The 17,089-nt window shown below is 49.5% G+C and overlaps 7 protein-coding genes across 7 annotated transcripts; 6 read left to right on the forward strand and 1 right to left on the reverse strand.

The window, feature by feature from the left end:
* Window positions 1-1,035: 1,035 nt before the first annotated feature.
* Window positions 1,036-4,325, forward strand: BOI2 (polar growth protein; the record flags this gene model as incomplete). Its single annotated transcript, XM_058499568.1, has 3 exons — window positions 1,036-1,102; window positions 1,223-1,366; window positions 1,417-4,325. 3 exons carry the CDS (start codon window positions 1,036-1,038, stop codon window positions 4,323-4,325), a joined length of 3,120 nt encoding a protein of 1,039 aa, XP_058350612.1.
* A 2,129-nt stretch (window positions 4,326-6,454) lies between these two features.
* On the forward strand, window positions 6,455-8,049 carry ONS95_006126 (uncharacterized protein; the record flags this gene model as incomplete). The annotated part of the gene is made up of 4 exons (XM_058499569.1): window positions 6,455-6,578; window positions 6,632-6,740; window positions 6,795-6,910; window positions 6,968-8,049. 4 exons carry the CDS (start codon window positions 6,455-6,457, stop codon window positions 8,047-8,049), a joined length of 1,431 nt encoding a protein of 476 aa, XP_058350613.1.
* A 614-nt stretch (window positions 8,050-8,663) lies between these two features.
* ONS95_006127 (uncharacterized protein) lies at window positions 8,664-8,921 on the forward strand (the record flags this gene model as incomplete). The annotated part of the gene is made up of 1 exon (XM_058499570.1): window positions 8,664-8,921. One exon carries the CDS (start codon window positions 8,664-8,666, stop codon window positions 8,919-8,921), a length of 258 nt encoding a protein of 85 aa, XP_058350614.1.
* Window positions 8,922-9,162: 241 nt separating this feature from the next.
* ONS95_006128 (uncharacterized protein) lies at window positions 9,163-10,452 on the forward strand (the record flags this gene model as incomplete). The annotated part of the gene is made up of 2 exons (XM_058499571.1): window positions 9,163-9,827; window positions 9,897-10,452. 2 exons carry the CDS (start codon window positions 9,163-9,165, stop codon window positions 10,450-10,452), a joined length of 1,221 nt encoding a protein of 406 aa, XP_058350615.1.
* A 235-nt stretch (window positions 10,453-10,687) lies between these two features.
* Window positions 10,688-11,522, reverse strand: ONS95_006129 (uncharacterized protein; the record flags this gene model as incomplete). Its single annotated transcript, XM_058499572.1, has 3 exons — window positions 10,688-11,302; window positions 11,356-11,448; window positions 11,496-11,522. The coding sequence occupies 3 exons, from the start codon at window positions 11,520-11,522 to the stop codon at window positions 10,688-10,690; spliced, it is 735 nt and encodes a 244-aa protein (XP_058350616.1).
* A 159-nt stretch (window positions 11,523-11,681) lies between these two features.
* OCT1 (Mitochondrial intermediate peptidase) lies at window positions 11,682-14,363 on the forward strand. Its single transcript, XM_058499573.1, has one exon. The coding sequence runs from the start codon at window positions 11,746-11,748 to the stop codon at window positions 14,158-14,160; it is 2,415 nt and encodes an 804-aa protein (XP_058350617.1). The 5' UTR covers window positions 11,682-11,745; the 3' UTR covers window positions 14,161-14,363.
* Window positions 14,364-15,185: 822 nt separating this feature from the next.
* On the forward strand, window positions 15,186-17,056 carry TYS1 (Tyrosine--tRNA ligase cytoplasmic). Its single transcript, XM_058499574.1, has one exon. The coding sequence runs from the start codon at window positions 15,365-15,367 to the stop codon at window positions 16,649-16,651; it is 1,287 nt and encodes a 428-aa protein (XP_058350618.1). The 5' UTR covers window positions 15,186-15,364; the 3' UTR covers window positions 16,652-17,056.
* The last annotated feature ends 33 nt before the right edge of the window (window positions 17,057-17,089 follow it).

Here is a 17,089-nt window from a genome sequence, read left to right on the forward strand (position 1 = left end):
TATTGTGTCCAAGGAGAAATACGTCTACGTCTTCTTGTTTTGAAGTCATCGTTACCTTCCTTACCAACCGTTAAAGAACCAACCTAGGTACCTACCGACCTGTTGTTGGCCCACAACGATAGGTATAGATAGGTACAGCGAAACAACTCCGCCTGCCGCTTTTGATCATGCACTGCACGGCCGCCGGATTCACGCTGGACAGGGCAGGCTGGCAGGTAAGGTAAGACCGTAGGACAGGACGGGACTGGACTGGACTAGGTACTGGACAGGAACTGGCAACAAACACCTCAGTACTCTACTGTGTATCTATCTATGTAAAGGAGATGGGAGAGGCGGCCGGCCTGGTCAGAACTCAAATGCTCACTACTGTACTGTAATTCGGGATTGCATCAGCCAGCTACGAGTACCATACCATTCCATAACTTACCTTACGGACTACCAAGGTCAACTCCCCCAACCTAACCTAGGTAACCCAACCCCAACCCACCCAGACCCAGCCAACCAGCAAGACCCAACCAAGCCCATCTTGGAACAGGTCCAACCTCCTCTCCTCTCCACTGCTCTCTCCTCCATCTTGCCAGCAGCAGCAGCAGCAGCAGCAGCAGCAGCAGCAATTCTACGCTACCTGCATTGCGACTCACCTCACCCTCACCCTCACCCTCACCGATAAGCGCAGCACAACAAAGTGCCCACACATTCTTTCTCCACTCATCACGACGCCAGCAGCAAGGATCCCATCTGCACTTGAGTGTCTTCAGCTGAGTGGCGTTCAGCAACCCATGTGCTGCAGTGAATCGCGACAGCAAGACATCTGCTGGCTTCATGCAACGACATCCATCGTGTCTCCGCGATAATCGAGAACCGGCCCGGAGCGCATATTCATACTCCGAAAGGCCAGCACATTCCGCTGCGAAAGCTGCAGACTGCTGTAGTGCCTCCCTCGACAGCTTGAAATATATTTCCATTCCATCAGATGTTTCTGTCGTGAACTATATCGGCCCCTGGCGGAACGTCAGAAGTCAGTATTAAGGAAAGATGGCATCCCGACTGTCGATCGAGCCCCAGGGCCGACCAGAGCCAGGGCAGATTCTGATTGTAATTCGTACGTGGATGAGACCATACCTGGGCTAAATGCGATGCGTCTGGAAATATGCCAGAACACTGGCCCTTTTCATTGAACTGCAAGTAAAGGAGAAAAATGGCTGACATTCATCAAATGCAGACGATTTCTCAGCTCGAAGCTCGGACGAGCTGAGTTTAACGAAAGGCGATCGAGTTGAGCTAATCGAACGTGACGATGATTTCGGGGACGGCTGGTACCTGGGGCGGCACTTGATGAATGGGAATAGTGGATTGTTCCCTGAAGGTTAGTACAGACTATGCCTTGACACACGAATGCAGATTGACGGTCAATAGTCTACACCAGAATCGCTCCTCGAGGTCCCCCTTCATACCCCCCGATAAACACAGCTCCCCGACCGCATGTACCTGCATCCGATCCCGCGATACCAGCAACTATCCAGCAGTCGGTGGCTCCTATCCATGAGGACGATCCGACACCAACAGAGCCAAAAATGGCTTCCCCGACAATCGGTGTAGAACCATCATCACAATTAGGCCACAACGTTAGCGCTTCAGAGGTGTTGGACAAGCCGAGTATAAGTTCGCCTTTGGAGGCTCCCCAAGAACCCGAGATGATTGCGCAACCTCCAATATCTACAATGGGGACCGCTGGATCAAAGACAGCGCCACCGAAGACGGTCCTGACAGTTGCAATGGGACAATCGCACAGCGGATCAACCAGCGGACAAGACAGCCCAGTCATGAACGAAACTCTCAGTGTTATCGACGAGCATATTACTGATATGACTTCCCCACACCACACCGTAGCAGCACAAGATCGAAGAGCCACACACGGTGCGAATGATTCTGGTAGCGAATACAGCAGTCACCTAGACCAACGCATGTCATACATCAATGGCGAAGAGACCGATGAGGAGGAAGATCAAGTTCACTCGCGTCAGGATGTCGAAAGTTGGACGCCAGATCAAGTTGCGGAATATCTTTTCACATCAGGAGTTGAGACCAAGCACTGCGAAGTTTTCAGAGACCAGGAAATTACTGGAGATGTGCTGTTGGGAATGGATCAGACCTCAGTTTTCCTGAAGGAGTTCGATCTAGGCAGCGTTGGACGGAGATTGAAGACATGGCAGAAGATCAAGGTCCTCCAAGACGAAGTCAATGGGGAAAGCTCAACGAGACGGAACACTGCAACATACGGAAGCACCTATGGCAGCGATATTGGCTCAGACGACACTGGCAAACAACGCAGTCGTAGCATCACTTCTCCCACAGGTACGATGCTTCCCCGAATATCAAGTATGAACGAGAGAACAGAATCCCGCCAACATTCGCGCCTCTCTCAGCAGCACATACCGCGGACTGAGACTACTGCGTCTCCGATGACCTCCCCAATCTCACCCATGACACAGGACACTACACGACCCGTTGGGGACAAGAGACGACCGTCTGCTGCATCCATCCGTGATATGCACCATTCACGCCAAAGTTCGGTGAATGAGTATAGTACTCCTTCTATAATGGCCATGGCTTCTATGGGAGCAGGAGGAACCCCTCCACCAACTATTCAGGATGGGACCCATAAGAAGCAGCCTTCGTTTGATAGAAATTGGACCATGGGATCGGCAGCATCTCCTTCTATGCCTCTTCGTCCCTTATCGTCAGGAGGGATCAAAACTTTGGCTACAAACTCGTCGGATCAACTGGCACAAACAGTCACCCCGTCTACAGCTTTTGACTCGCTTGATCGAGGCTACTTTTCTGGTGGCGAGGTCGAGGGCCGTCAGAGGAATGTTTTGCGGAAAAAGGGAAGCACTGCAACCACTGCTCACTCGCGTAACTCAAGTTACACAGATGAGCAAAGGATGCGATCTGCCACTGCACATTCAAGGCATTCAAGATTTGGAAGTGTTGACTCTATTCGCGACTCAGCCCCTCCTTCGGCTGCTCAGAAATACTATGGCTTGGCCACAAATGGTCGTCGTCGTACTCCTTCGGAGAACTCTATCAATCCTCCGCCTCGACCAATGCCACCGCCGAAAGATGTGCATTCCCCCACTGTCACCAAACTCGAAGGCAACTCGTTTGAGAATAGCGCCTTGCCAAAATCTCCAGAAGTTCGCCAGGGCCGAGGTTCGGATTGGTTGTTGCCAGTAAAACCGATCTCATCCAAAACGTTTGGTCTGAGGGCCATCTCGGATGCCGTCACTGGCACCGAGAAATCTCGCTTAGCAGCAGCAGATTCCTTAGCTTCACCTGTGAAAGATTCTCCAATACAGTCGCCTTCACGAACAGGATCGAGCACTCCATCTGGTGGTCAGAGCTTCGATCTTGATTCCACGGATTCAAAAAGCGGAGCTGCGACACCGATGGCAACAGCTAACAAAGCCAGCAGGAAAAAGTCCAAAAAAGAGACCAGCGCATACACGCGTGGCTTAGAAAAGAAATCTCCAAAGGAACAGATGATTGGTGCCGACTATAGCGGATGGATGAGAAAGAGGGGCAGCAATATCATGTCTTCCTGGAAGCCACGTTTATTTGTCTTGAAGGGCCGCCGCTTGTCATACTACTACTCCGAGGATGACGACCAGGAGAAGGGCTTGATCGATATATCTTTCCACCGTGTCCTCCCTGCTGATGGTGATCGCCTGACTGGCATCTCCGCTGCAATCACAGGTGCCACGAACAGTCCTACGAGCCCCTCTGGATCGCAAACTGTTACTATGGCCGAGACAGCAGCAGCATCTGAGCCAGAATCGACTTTGAGTAAAAGCCCTGGTGATTCCATCTTCATTTTCAAGCTCGTCCCACCTCGGGCTGGTGCCGCCAGAGCGGTTACGTTTACCAAGCCTACCACGCATTATTTTGCCGTTCCGAATATCAAACAAGGACGACTTTGGATGGCAGCACTTATGAAAGCAACCATCGATCGAGACGATTCAACACCCGTCACAACCACCTACCAGCAAACTACTATCTCCCTCGCGAAGGCTCGGGCAATGCGTCATCGACCGCCTGCGCTTATGAACCTCGATGAGCATGTTGATGAGGAAGCTCTTAAGACCCCTGCCAGCGACAAGAACGGTTTGAACATCCAGGGCATCATCTATGATCGTGATCCGCAGGAAGGTGATAGCGGAGTCTCAGGGGTGTCAAAGTCTGAGGCGTTGGTCCCAGACAGTGGCAAGGGTGGATTGATGAACGGCGCCGACGATTCAGCTGCCCATGCTCCACGAACCGCATGAGAGTGGAGCTTTGGCGGCTGAGCAATTACATTTCTATGTTGATACTTCTCCGAACCCGACAAAAACAAACTTCTTTTTACTTAATCTTTTGGGGTACCTGGTTTAATACCTCGACCTGGCAGGACTGGTCTCGGGATGCGCCTCGGGAAAGGACAGGGTGGGGACTTTCGTCTCGTTCTCACATGCAAGATGGATCAATGCAATGTGACGGATACATGGATGGGAGAATGATGAAAGTGATGAGAGAGATGATAGCTTTTTCGAGCGACATACTTTACAGTACCTCTGTACCTTTTGTAGCATATGAACAAACAAAAAAGAAGTGATGCCTAGAATCTGGCTTGTGTCTGAAACTGTAAACTTCCTGTCTGATCATCAGGGGAGCATATTGGTATACCTTTCAGAGCATAAGGGTGGGAGAGGAGCACTCCACGGCTCTCAGCTTAAGTGGACTCTACGTATTTGTACTTGGGTTTCCGAAGTCGTCGATTTTTAGTAACTCAGTCTAGTAACAAATCCTAGCAATCTATGCTCCCATGATTTATTCTTCTATTACAGTTATCGCCAAAGTCAGGCAATAACCATTCTTATCCAATCTGGTGAATTCTCATTCGCTAATAGCTCATTAACTCTGACTTACCTGCCGCCATCCATGAGAAGGAAGGAAAACCTGCCGGGATTGCAACAGCTGCAATTAGCTCCGCGAGCCGCTTCCCTCCTGAGTGTTGTTGACCACTACTCTTGCTGTTTTGGTGAGTAAACTGACACTCTCTTCAAATGATGACAATGGATAGTTATTTTAGACTTTCTTGGTTGATTCTTTCGACTGGCTGCTCAAGAGATTGGTGGCCCAAGCAAAAGCCAAGTTAGCCAAGCTACCAGCCATGAAGCTTGAACGGCTGGGCAACCAGAACCTCAACGACATGTCGAGATGCGCATCAAATCGGTCGTTTCAAAAGCTCATTCTGGTGTGTTTTGTCGCATGTCCTGGAATTGACATCGGCCAATCGACACTGATCTACAATACCTTACCAGCAGCCTGGGGTTTTTGCCCTGTCTGATCAGGGCGGCGGACCGGGAGCTGACTACTTGGTCTCCCCAGTACTTTCGTTACCTAGGTAAGGTAGGTAGAGGTAAGGTAGCTGGCCAGCCAGAGCACACTGAATCTTAGCCCGGTAGACTACCTCGACTACCTACCTTAGCTAAGCCCCGAGGCGTCACTACGAGCACGGAATTCCGCCGCATTATGAGCAAGTCGCAAATTCCGATACAGTTACCAAATGCTTCAACTACCAACAAATAGCAAAAGCACGAGACTGGGTAAGCAAGTAGATACCTAGTAGGCAGGGTGATCATCGCCACCTGTCTCAAGACAGTCAATTCTTTCTCGGTGCACTCGGTTAACTCTTTGTTACTCAGTCTCAGTCTTGTAATATTCTCGCCTCCCAGCTGTCGCAATCCGACTTCTCGACGAGGCAGGCCCTCGAATCAAATCACCACAAGCTCTACGAGCGCGAGCTACCTACAATACAGTACTGTACAACAGAAGGGTCGATTTATCTTATCGCAACCCCACAGCTCCCGCCTCCATGCTCCAGGCTACCCTGTCACCTATGCCAGTCTCGCCATTCTCGCCGTCGGTATGCCCGGCGCCACGCGACCATTGCACCAACATGGCCAATGATAGAATGGTCGATCAGGCAGTCCGACGGCACGGATTCTGGAAAGTGTCAAATCATAGACTGGGACATCTCCTGCTTGTGAGAACAATGTCCAACACGGCGTTCTGGAAGGGCCTGGTTTTAAATGGGGAATGTTGTCCCTGCCATGGTGGGCATGGTCAGCCTGCCCCCTGCTCGCTTATGTTTCTGCATCAACACTAGGGCGGAAGGCGTGATAACGATGAACGTTTGAATGGAAGGATCCAAATGCGTATTTTCGACGCTGGTCGTGGGCTTGGTGGGGATGCTCGATGCGTGAGTGCCGTCGGAGGCAGGTACAGTACATAAGGGCTGCAGATCCCCTCAGGGTCGTTCTGGCCTACTTTACCTCCATCCTCCACTTCTTGTTCCACGGATCTGGTTGACAGCAAAATACCCTGGTAAAGCTTTACTGCAACAGCAACCATCATGTCGACTCCACCCACATATCCCAGTGAGGATAAGAAGGGCCCCTTATTTGCGGATGGAGGTGTTCTCGAATCAGGGAATGAGTCTGATTCAATTGACACCATCAAGGCTTTGGTTATCGAAGGTATGAGCGAGACACTCAATGATAGATGCAACACAGCTGACTGAATTCAACAGATCATCAACATGAAATCAAGCTTAGAACCATGTCTTGGCAGCGGGCTGCCTGGCTCCTCGCTGGAGACCAGGTATGTTTGGCTATCATGGCCCAAACATGGTCACTGTCGTGCGTCCAGCTTTCTTCAAACCTCACACCATACCAGAACTAACGTGTTCTCAGTGTTCTTGGCTGGGTCCCTGGATTGATCACCATGGTTGTTGCCGGTATCCTTTTCTGGATCACTTCCATAACCATGCACAAATTCATCATGAAGCACCCCCAAATCAAAGATATCTGTAAGTCCTTCCATCCCCTCCCCAGAGCCACCAAACAAAGCTTACACCCCAAACCAGGCGATTTCGGCTACTATGCATTCGGCAAGTCACGCGTCGCCTACGAATTCACAGCTTTCATGCTCCTCGCCAACAATATCATTCTCATTGGATTCCATGTTCTCACTGGCGCAAAAGTCCTCAACACCCTCTCCGATCACTCTCTCTGCACCGTCATCTTCTCGGTCATAACCACCATCATCGGCGTCGTGATGTCTCTCCCTCGTACCCTTAACCACGTCTCTTTCATGTCGATGTTCTCCGCTTTCTGCATGGGCATCGCCATCCTTCTCTTCCTCATTTTTGCCGGCATTGAAGACGCCCCTCTCTACGGCTACGGCGGCAACTATCCTACCCTCGGCGAAGTGAAAACCTATGCATTCCCGCAGAAAGGCACGGATTGGGTGGCGTGTATGAATGCTGTACTGAATATAACCTTCCTATGGGTGCCGCAGATCCTCTTCCCAACGTTCATCTCCGAGATGGAGAAGCCTCAGGATTTCCCCAAGGCGCTTGCTGTTCTGGCTGCGATCAGTACATTCCTGTTCATCGTGCCGCCGTCCATCGGGTTCAGATATCTAGGCCAGTATTCTACAGCTCCTGCGTTTGGAAGTCTTGGCGTCACGGCGTATAAGAAAGGATCTTTCGCGTTTGTTATTGTGCCCACGTTGGTTATCGGCGTTATATACGCCAACGTCACGGCCAAGTTCATCTACTTCCGTGTCCTCGGCAACTCGCACCACGCTCACAGCAACACGGTTATCGGCTGGGGACTCTGGGGTGCAGTCATGGTTGGTATCTGGGCCATTGCGTTTATTTTCGCTGAAGTGGTCCCCTCTATGGGAGACTTCCTGTCTCTGCTCGGTGCAGCATTTGACTCTTTTTTTGGATTCATATTCTTCGCTGTGGCGTATTGGCAACTATTCAAAGGGCGGCTGTGGAATGGTGTGGGGAGAAGTGTCATGACTGTTATTCATATCTTTGTTATGCTGTGTGGACTCTTTTTGTTGGGCCCAGGTCTTTACGCAGCTGTGAAGGCTATTATCGCTGATTACTCTGGTGGAACTAAGCCTGCTTTCAGCTGTGCGAATGTGGCGATCTAAAGGGTTGTTCATGGAGTGAAAAGATAGGAGATTGGGATAGTATACAATACCCAGGATAGTTCTATGGAATATAATCTTGTCGCATTTGAAAATCAAGGCGATTTATGGCGCTTTCAATTTATCCAGTCTTACTCTGCAAACTAGAAGCGAGATCCATGTAAACATCAGTGTCAACAGCGTTCCAAGCGTTCAATGAAAGACCTATTTTTACCAATTCTTCCGTTGCTGAGTTTTGCGATCCAGAGTCTACGCTTCAATAAATTTCCTCTGATATCTACAGGAGCGAACGTCATTAAGTTTCTGTTTTGAAGATTATCGAATTTTAGGTAGGAGAGCCATTGCTTGTCTCAATGAACTTTTGTTGTTGCTTTCTTTGTGCAGGTAGCGTTGTAGACTCTAGGCAGTCCGAGGCAGTGCAGTCCAGGCAGCAGGCTCGCTTAAGCTGTGCCTCTTTTGTCGAACTTCGCCTCAGCCAGATCACGATGAGAACTACATGTACATCGATCAATTGCTCATTCGTCAGATACTCACGGAGGTTATCAAGATTGCATAAAGTTGAATTTCTATCAAAATTGTGGCTGATCTCCCCTTAACATTTTAGCTTCTCAGTCAAAATGACCACCCAAACAGAAGCAGAGACATACTACACATCCTCAGGACAATTCAACGATCCCAATCCGTGGGCATTACACCCCCTCTCAAATCTCATCTCCGGCATTCTCGAACCGATCTCTCCCTCCGAAGCAATCCGAGAATGCCTCAACCTCGCTCGCCTCCTCCTCCTCTCTAACCATCTCTCAGCCGCCAACACCCTCCTATCAGCCATCTATACCTACGGACCGTCCATAACACCCCCCACCATCTCGGTATGAAGACTCTTCAATTCATACTCTCCTCTCCATAGAGCATTTCTGGCTATGTCATAGAGATACCCATCCCCGCCCTTCAGCGGTGCCTGAATTTAGATCTGGGAATGAGACGCCAGGGGAGAGGTTGGAGAGAGATCAGTGAGGCAAGTTTCGCGAATGTACGTTGACGGGATGGATGAAAGAGCATTGCGATCTGCGCGAGCCGAAAGATGTACATTGTTGGCGGGAGAGCGAGGATCCGAAAATGCTGGCCATGTGTTGCCGCTTGCTTGCTAAGACGAAGACCAGGGGTGAGTATGTGAGTCTGGCGAGGATGAGGGAGGCGCTGGATGTGGCTAGGAAGCTTTACGCTTTGCCTGAGGAGAGGAGAAAATTGGATGGGAGTAAAGAAGCTCGGTATAGCTGGCATAGTACGCTGCTGTACAGGAGATTGCCAATCGAAATGGCAATTAGACTTGGAAAGTTAGTTGTTGCGAAGGAGATTTTGAGCCAGGCATTGTGCAGTGATGGGTTTTGTAACGGTGGGTCCTTGGAGGAATTTTTGATGGTTCCGGGTGTGTGGGATGTTCTGCCGTTGCTGAATGCAGATGGTAAGAAGTCGAACCGTTATTTCATCCCGAAGAAAGATGCGGATAATCTAGTGAAGGGCGTGGTTGACGCGTTGGAGCTTCGAGCAAAGGAAGGGAGGCAATGGAGTCTGGCGCCAGGCAAACTCAGCTGGAGAAATTTGCTTGAGAGGCTGGCAAGAGGAGCGTGGAAGGCTAATAAGAGGGAGTACAAAGAAATAGGTCTTCATTCTTGGAAAGAGATTTTGGAGCAGCCCGCTGGTGAAGAGGAGATCGAGGAGGCTGAAGAAGAGTTTGGTGAGTTGCCAACGGATTTCAAGGATATGTGTAGGGTTGCGAATGGGTAAGTCGTGTTTCCTTTCAAGGCACTTGCTTCCAAGGGAGGATATTTGATACTAATTAACCAATGTAGCTTCAAAGGTGGTTACCACTTTCTGGCCGGTGGTATCTGTGGCATTGATTCGATGTTCTTTGACGACGGAGAGACAGAACTTGAACATTACGAAGGGGACTTCTACCCTCACGAGCTCGATGTTTACAAAGAGACCCCGCACCAAATGCTCCAACTGGCATGTCATGAAGACGCCGATGGATTCCAACACTATATCATCCCACACAAGATGTGGAAGGATATCGTGAAAGACAGAGAAGTCAAAGAGGGTGAATATCAGTACTGGCATACCACAAACTGGTCAGGTTCCGCAAGTCGTTGGGATACTATCTGGGACTGGGTAGCTAGTCTTGTGGAGCAAGTGGAAGGGATGGTGGAGAGAAATGAGAAGGTTGAGCATTATGATACTGAAGGGAAGCTGATTGAGGGAGAGGAAAGCGATGATGAGGGCTGTGGAAAGGAGAGACAAGATAAGGATGAAACCACTGGAGAGAATTGTCTGGAGCAAGACAAGAAGAGGAACACTAGCAATGAAAGTGACGATGACTGGGTGAAAGTGGATGGCATTCTAGAATAGTCTTCGGGGCGGGATTTGATCTGGTCGTGATTTTAGTAATGCTCAGATAGTTGTTTTAAAAATATCCCTGGGCTTTGTTCTTGACTGTGCCTGTGCAAAGTGAATGATGCATTCCACCAGACGGGCACTCCACGCGTCGTGAGATATCAAACGGCCCATGCAACGAACCTGTGATAACAAAAAAGAAGACTCTATAATTTGTACAGAGACACATCTATATGTCTCGACGGCCCGTTCATTTGCCCTTCTTAACCCAGTCCTCAACTACAGCTCTTCCTCCACTGACCTTATCATCAACAATGTCGACTGCCTGCTGGGTATGAATTCTCGCCATTCTCCACGCCTTCTCAACACCCTCTCTCGTTCTGATATGCCCATCTGCAATCGCTGGGAACTTCTTCTCATATTTCCACAGTAAATCCGAAACGTTGCGCATTGTTACTGGAAGAACCACCCAACCCGCGCCAATTCCAACAGCCAACGGAACAGCTCCTCTGAGGACAATGTTGCGGTTACGCGATACGATGCTACCGGCCATAGCTGCGACCAATACGTAGAGGGTGCCTGGCATGAGCCTCTCGCCGGATTGTGGTGAAGGTGCTAGAGAAGCTATCGTGCTCGTGAAGCTATCTTCGAGATGTAGGGCGGAATCCATCAATTCGTTGACTTTGTTCTCTGCGGTTGCGACATGATCGTATAGAAAGAGTCTTGTCTTTCTGATTTGTACTGCAAGACGGTCGGTGGGTGTTGGAGATGAGGATTTCGTGGGTTCTGAGGTTGGTTCGGAGGAAGGGACGGATTTTGTCGGCGCAGCTGGGAGCTCGTAGTCGTCGTATATTGGCTTTTTGGCCTGACATGACTATTAGAATATCTGCAAGACGACGACGGAGTGGTGCAACATACATTAGAACCCTCTGGGCCTTCTGCGTGGAGGGCTTTCTTTGGGAAAAGAGCCATGCCAGCAATGACGGCACCGGTAGCTACAGGCGCAACGCGCTGTTCCTGTTAGTAGACACTCAATTGGAGACGTAAGGTCTACCCACCTGCCGTAGCAATATTCTCGAAGCCATAATTCGATTGGCGACGACGTCGGCGTTCAATTGCGGAGTGGACTGAGGTTGATGATCTTGTTCAAGCTTGGGATGTTGAGGTCGGGTGCTTTATGCAAACTTGCATAAGCGGCTCTGCATAAATAATTCCTATTCCCTCGGCTCCAACTCGCAAGGCTATCAATATTCACAACCTTCAACCTTCGACTTCGACCCTTTGAGCAGTTTCTTCGCACTGGAAGGAATGTTCAAATCGGCCATTTCTCGACCATGGATATGTTCGAGATGTATTCGACAACAGATCCCTCCTCGAATTCGTCGTAGTCATGTCCAGGCCGTACCTTCGACGCCACTCGATGATCCAATTGCTCTGGAAGCCGAAGCTTCTCCCAGGCAGGTAGCAATAGGTCCGACGACTCCTGGGTCGCAGTATGATGACAAGACACTGGGTCAAATTTTTGACTCACCTGGGTTCTGGAAAGAATACTCGCAGTCTTCGAAGTCAGGCCACCATGCCGGATTGTTCCAAAACCGATACTTGACCAGCCCTGCAGGGTTCGAGCAGTTTGCGAATACAAGCCTGGAGAAGGCGAAGAGAGTTGTGGCCAAAATACTGGCAGCTTCAACAACGGAGCAGTACGAACATGTAGTCAAGGACCTGGAGAGGCTCAGTGACTTGCTTTGTCGAATTATTGATCTTGCGGACTTTGTCCGGGCTACGCATCCAGACCCAAGGATAAATCAAGCTGCAACAAGGGCTTATGCTAAGATGTATGAATACATGAATGTTTTGAATACAACTACTGGTTTGGCACGGCAGTTAGATGTCGCTATTAAGACGGCTGGATCTGCCTGGGAGGAAGAGGAACGGCTGGTGGCGGCGATCCTGAAGAGAGATTTTGCAAAATCTGCCGTCGATCTTCCTCAAGGCGACAAAGAGAAATTTGTTCAGTTGTCTCAGGAGATCAGTGAAGTTGGCTCTGACTTTGTAGAGTCTATGGAGTCGGCACAGCCTTTCGTCCAGTTCAAGAGCAGCAGTTTGTATGGCATGGACCCAATACTGGTGAAAGAATTTACACGATGGGGACAGGTTACACTTCCAGCTATAGGTGAAGCTTCCCATGCTGCACTACACACTGTATATGATGCGCAAGTCAGGAAACAAATCTTCTCCGCCGGCCGGACGGCCTCCAAAAGTTCTTTGAAGAGGCTTCATTCACTTTTAAGTAAGAGAGCTGAGCTGGCGAAACTTTCCAGATTTAAAAGCTATGCGCATATGTCTCTGGAAGACAAGATGGCCAAGACTCCTGAAGCCGTCAATGGGTTCCTTCAAGAATTATCTAAAGATAACCGACCCCGTGTTCAATCTTGCTTGACCGATCTGCTAGCAGCAAAGAAGTCGTACACCAAGAACCCAGATTCGGTTCTGGAACCTTGGGATAAGGAATTCTACATGTCGCAAGTACTCTCTTCGGTACCTTCCCGTTTGCGAAATGCAGACTTCTTGTCTTCCTACTTTTCTCTTGGGAGGGTGATGCAAGGAATCTCAAGGCTTTTCACTCGCCTTTATGGAATCAGATTCGTGCCTCGAGAAAATCTGCCTGGGGAGACATGGAACTCGGATGTTCGAACACTTGACATCATCTCCCAGACTGATGGCCATGTGGCAGTTATGTACTGTGACCTTTTCGCTAGACCAGGCAAATCACCGAACCCAGCACATTTCACGATTCGATGTTCTCGACGTATCCGGGATGGAGAAATTCAAGAAGCAGCAGCAATTGCCAATCCACTTTTTGAATCGGCAGAACAAGCTGCTAACGATGGAATGGCATTCTCTAGAACCCCAAACGGGGTTATGCAACTGCCCATAATAGCACTCATCTGCAACTTTGCTACCAATCCCGGTTCCAAGACTCCTTCTCTCCTCAGCTTCAATGAAGTCAGTACGCTCTTCCACGAAATGGGTCACGCAATCCACTCCATCCTCGGCCGTACCAATTTCCAAGAAGTATCCGGCACACGCTGCGCAACAGATTTCGCAGAGCTGCCGTCCATCATCATGGAACACTTCGCGGCTGATCCTTCTGTCCTAGCGCTGTTCGCTCGCCACTACGAAACAGACAAGCCTCTCCCCGTCGAAATGATTGCCGAGAAACTGGCTCTGGATAAGAAATTTGAAAGCGTCGATACAGAGCACCAACTCATCCTGTCCCTCCTCGACCAAGCTTGCCACTCTCATCTCGCGCTCAACCCCTCCTTCAACACGACCGAGGTATTTCATTCACTACAGCGCCAACATGGTGTCATGCCTCCCGACCCAGCTGGGACGTGTGGAGAGGGTTTCTTTGGGCATTTGTTTGGCTACGGTGGTTCATACTATAGCTACCTATTTGACAGGGTCTTAGCAGAGAGGATCTGGCAGCAGGTATTCAGTGGCGGAAGAGAAGGTGGTGGACTGGCTAGAGAAAATGGTGAACGATTCAAGGATGAGGTGTTGAAGTGGGGTGGTGCGAGGGATCCATGGAAATGTCTTGCGGGCGTCCTGAGGGAGGAGAGAGTTGAGAGTGGCGGGAAAGAGGCTATGCAGCTGGTTGGGAGCTGGGGTGTGGAAAGAAGGAGGAGGGATCGGTTGGAGGGAAGAGGAAGTAAGTTGTGAGTCGAAGCTGCTGATGTATGAAGGTATCTATCTGTAATATACTTGTAAATATAAGTCCACCTCATGGCTTAAGTCAAGCAATGTCGGTATCTGATTGTACCATGCCGGTCTTCGAGCTTCCTCGGATTAACGTCAACGTCTGGTGCGGTTTTGGACATTGAAATGCATATGCCATGGATGTCGCACTTGAGAGCAGAAAAGTGTCACTCTCTGGGAGTTGGGGATGGGGGGGGATAAGCGATCAAGCGAAGGTACCAAAACAAAGCCCAGACAAGCGAATCGGTGCAGGTTCATTCCACCGCTCGTACCAGCTTTACACAGAATCTAGTAGCGAGTCGAGCCAGTCATCGAATCAGTTCCCAATCGAATTGTAAGCTGTTTTATACAAAGGTGTATAACAATATTTGGCAATATCATCTTTTAACGTTTCATGTACATTTCTACATTGTGAGTATGAGGAACAAAATGATAGCCACTTAACATCCAAAAACCCGGGATAGTCTGAGGGGTCACGTCAATATATCTTCTAAGTCCACACTCATCAGCCAATCGCTCAAATGCATGTCCCTCTTCTCCTTTCTCCGTATCTGGTCCATGATAATAGCACGTAAGCCATTGATGGATGTCGAAGTGTCGAAGGCAGGACGACCCTGACTCCAAGGTTAAGTCGATTGCCTGCACGGCATGTTGATTTTGACTCGGTCTCGGATGGTCTGGGACAGACGTGTAATGTCCTGAGTACCAGTTGGACGGAGACGGAATCACTGGCAGAAAGCCCAAATGACATTTTAGAAGATAGTAATGGATAATAAATGAAGAAAACGATCTGTGACGATAGTGATTGAGATGAAATGAGACGGAGAGAATGCAGTGATGGGGAGGCGCAAGCAGAGGTCGGGAAAGTGGCTTGCTCAAACTCTACCAGGCTCAGCCTGATCAGATTTCGCCCAAGGTAGATTCTAGAGACTTTACCATAGTGAAATCTAAGAAGAGAACAACTATATTCCTCATCTTGGAGTGAGTACAAGCATCAGCTCGATGAATAGCCTGGTTGAAACAGAAACCAAATCCGGGCAGCTTCCATTTTTTTGTTTTGTCCCATGTCATTGTCACGTGATATACACCCCTCCAAGATCCCCCACAAATTCGCGACCAAAATCCCATGAGTCAACACTACCAGAACCTCTCCAAATAACGTCACATCATGGCCTCCAAATTGAGTCCCGAGGACTCGATAGCCCTGATCAAGGCCAACCTTGCTGAAGTCCTCAACCCCGAAATCATCGACAATGTCATTCTCAAGGAGAAACGCCCTCTCAAGGTGTACTGGGGAACCGCAACAACAGGACGACCCCATTGTGGTTACTTCGTGCCCATGATGAAGGTAGCAGAGCTTCTTGCAGCAGGCTGTCACGTCAAGATTCTTTTGGCAGATATCCATGGCTACCTGGACAACATGAAGGCCCCGATCGAGCTTGTCGAGTTCCGCGCAAAGTACTACGAGAAGGTTATCAAGTCGCTGCTGAAGGCTGTGGGTGTCGATTTGGCGCGTTTGGAGTTCGTCCTAGGAAGCTCCTACCAGTTGAATAAGGAATATACTATGGATAGGTTCAAGCTGGAGGGAATCACAAGGATCAATGTTGCGCAGAAGGCGGGTGCTGAGGTTGTGAAGCAGACGGATGATCCTACGCTGGGGGGTCTGATCTACCCTCTCATGCAAGCCTTGGACGAGCAATACTTGGATGTGGACGCACAATTTGGCGGTGTTGATCAGCGGAAGATCTTCACATTCGCCATGGAGAACCTGCCAAAGATTGGCTACGGTGTTAGGGCACATCTGATGAACTCGATGGTACCGGGCTTGGGAGAGGCTGCGAAAATGAGTGCGAGTGACCCTGATTCAAAAATCGATGTCCTGGATGAGCCAGCCGCTGTCGAGAAGAAGCTGAAGAAGGCGAAGTGTGTACCGAAAGAGGTAGAGGGTAATGGAGTCATTGCATTTGTGGAGCATGTCATTTTCCGTGCACTTGCGTTGAAGAACCCGAACCCGACATTCACGGTCGAGAGAAGAGACGCGGAGCCACTCCTCTACACATCTGTTGAGAAGTTGAAAGAAGACTATACCGCCGATATCGTATGTTACCCTGACATCCTTTTTGTGTTTATAATGACTAACACTTCCAGCTCACGCCACAACTCCTCAAAGCCGCCCTTACATCCCACCTCAACGAGATCCTCAAGCCTATTGTCGCCGAATACCAAGCTTCTGAAGATTGGCAAGAGATCGCGCTCAAAGCCTATCCACCCGAAAAGGCAGCCGTCAAGGTCAAGAAAGTTAAGGACAAAGGTGACCCTGCAAAACGAGCTGCTGCTGCTGCCGCGGCTGCTGCGAAGAAAGGTGTTGTTGCGCAACCAGATGGACATGTTGAGGGACCAGGTGCGGAACAGGTTACGGTTGGACCAAGTACAGAAGAAACTTTGCAAAAGTTAAAGGTTACTGAATGATAGAGTAGAAAGACCACAAAATACCCAAGAGCGTCCAGACAGCCAAAACATACTTTCTCTCTCGTTGCTGCTTTGCTAGCGCACATTTTCCTCACACAATATGTAGATACAGATAGTTGGTTTTGTGTCCTTACCGTTGCTTCAGTAGGCTAGCGCTTACTTTCCCACTACCTTACTGGCGTGATATTGCCCTCTCAGCGCTGATGTCGTCCTGGGCAGGTGAGTTGTAAACAGTCAATTCGATGTCTACGTGCCAAACGGAGCGGCGAGGTTATGAGTTTGCAGAATCCCACCAATTCACGAACCAACACCTAATTGCAAAGTATACAAAAATCTGCCCCTATTGACTCCGCGATGTATCCTTAATACAAAGAATCTCCCTTCCATATCAAACCAGAATGGCCGTCGAGCATTTCATCACGTG

This window comes from Cadophora gregata (genome assembly GCF_030347475.1).
Source record: "Cadophora gregata isolate MNR1 chromosome Unknown scaffold_17, whole genome shotgun sequence".
NCBI classification, from domain to species: Eukaryota; Fungi; Ascomycota; class Leotiomycetes; order Helotiales; family Ploettnerulaceae; genus Cadophora; species Cadophora gregata.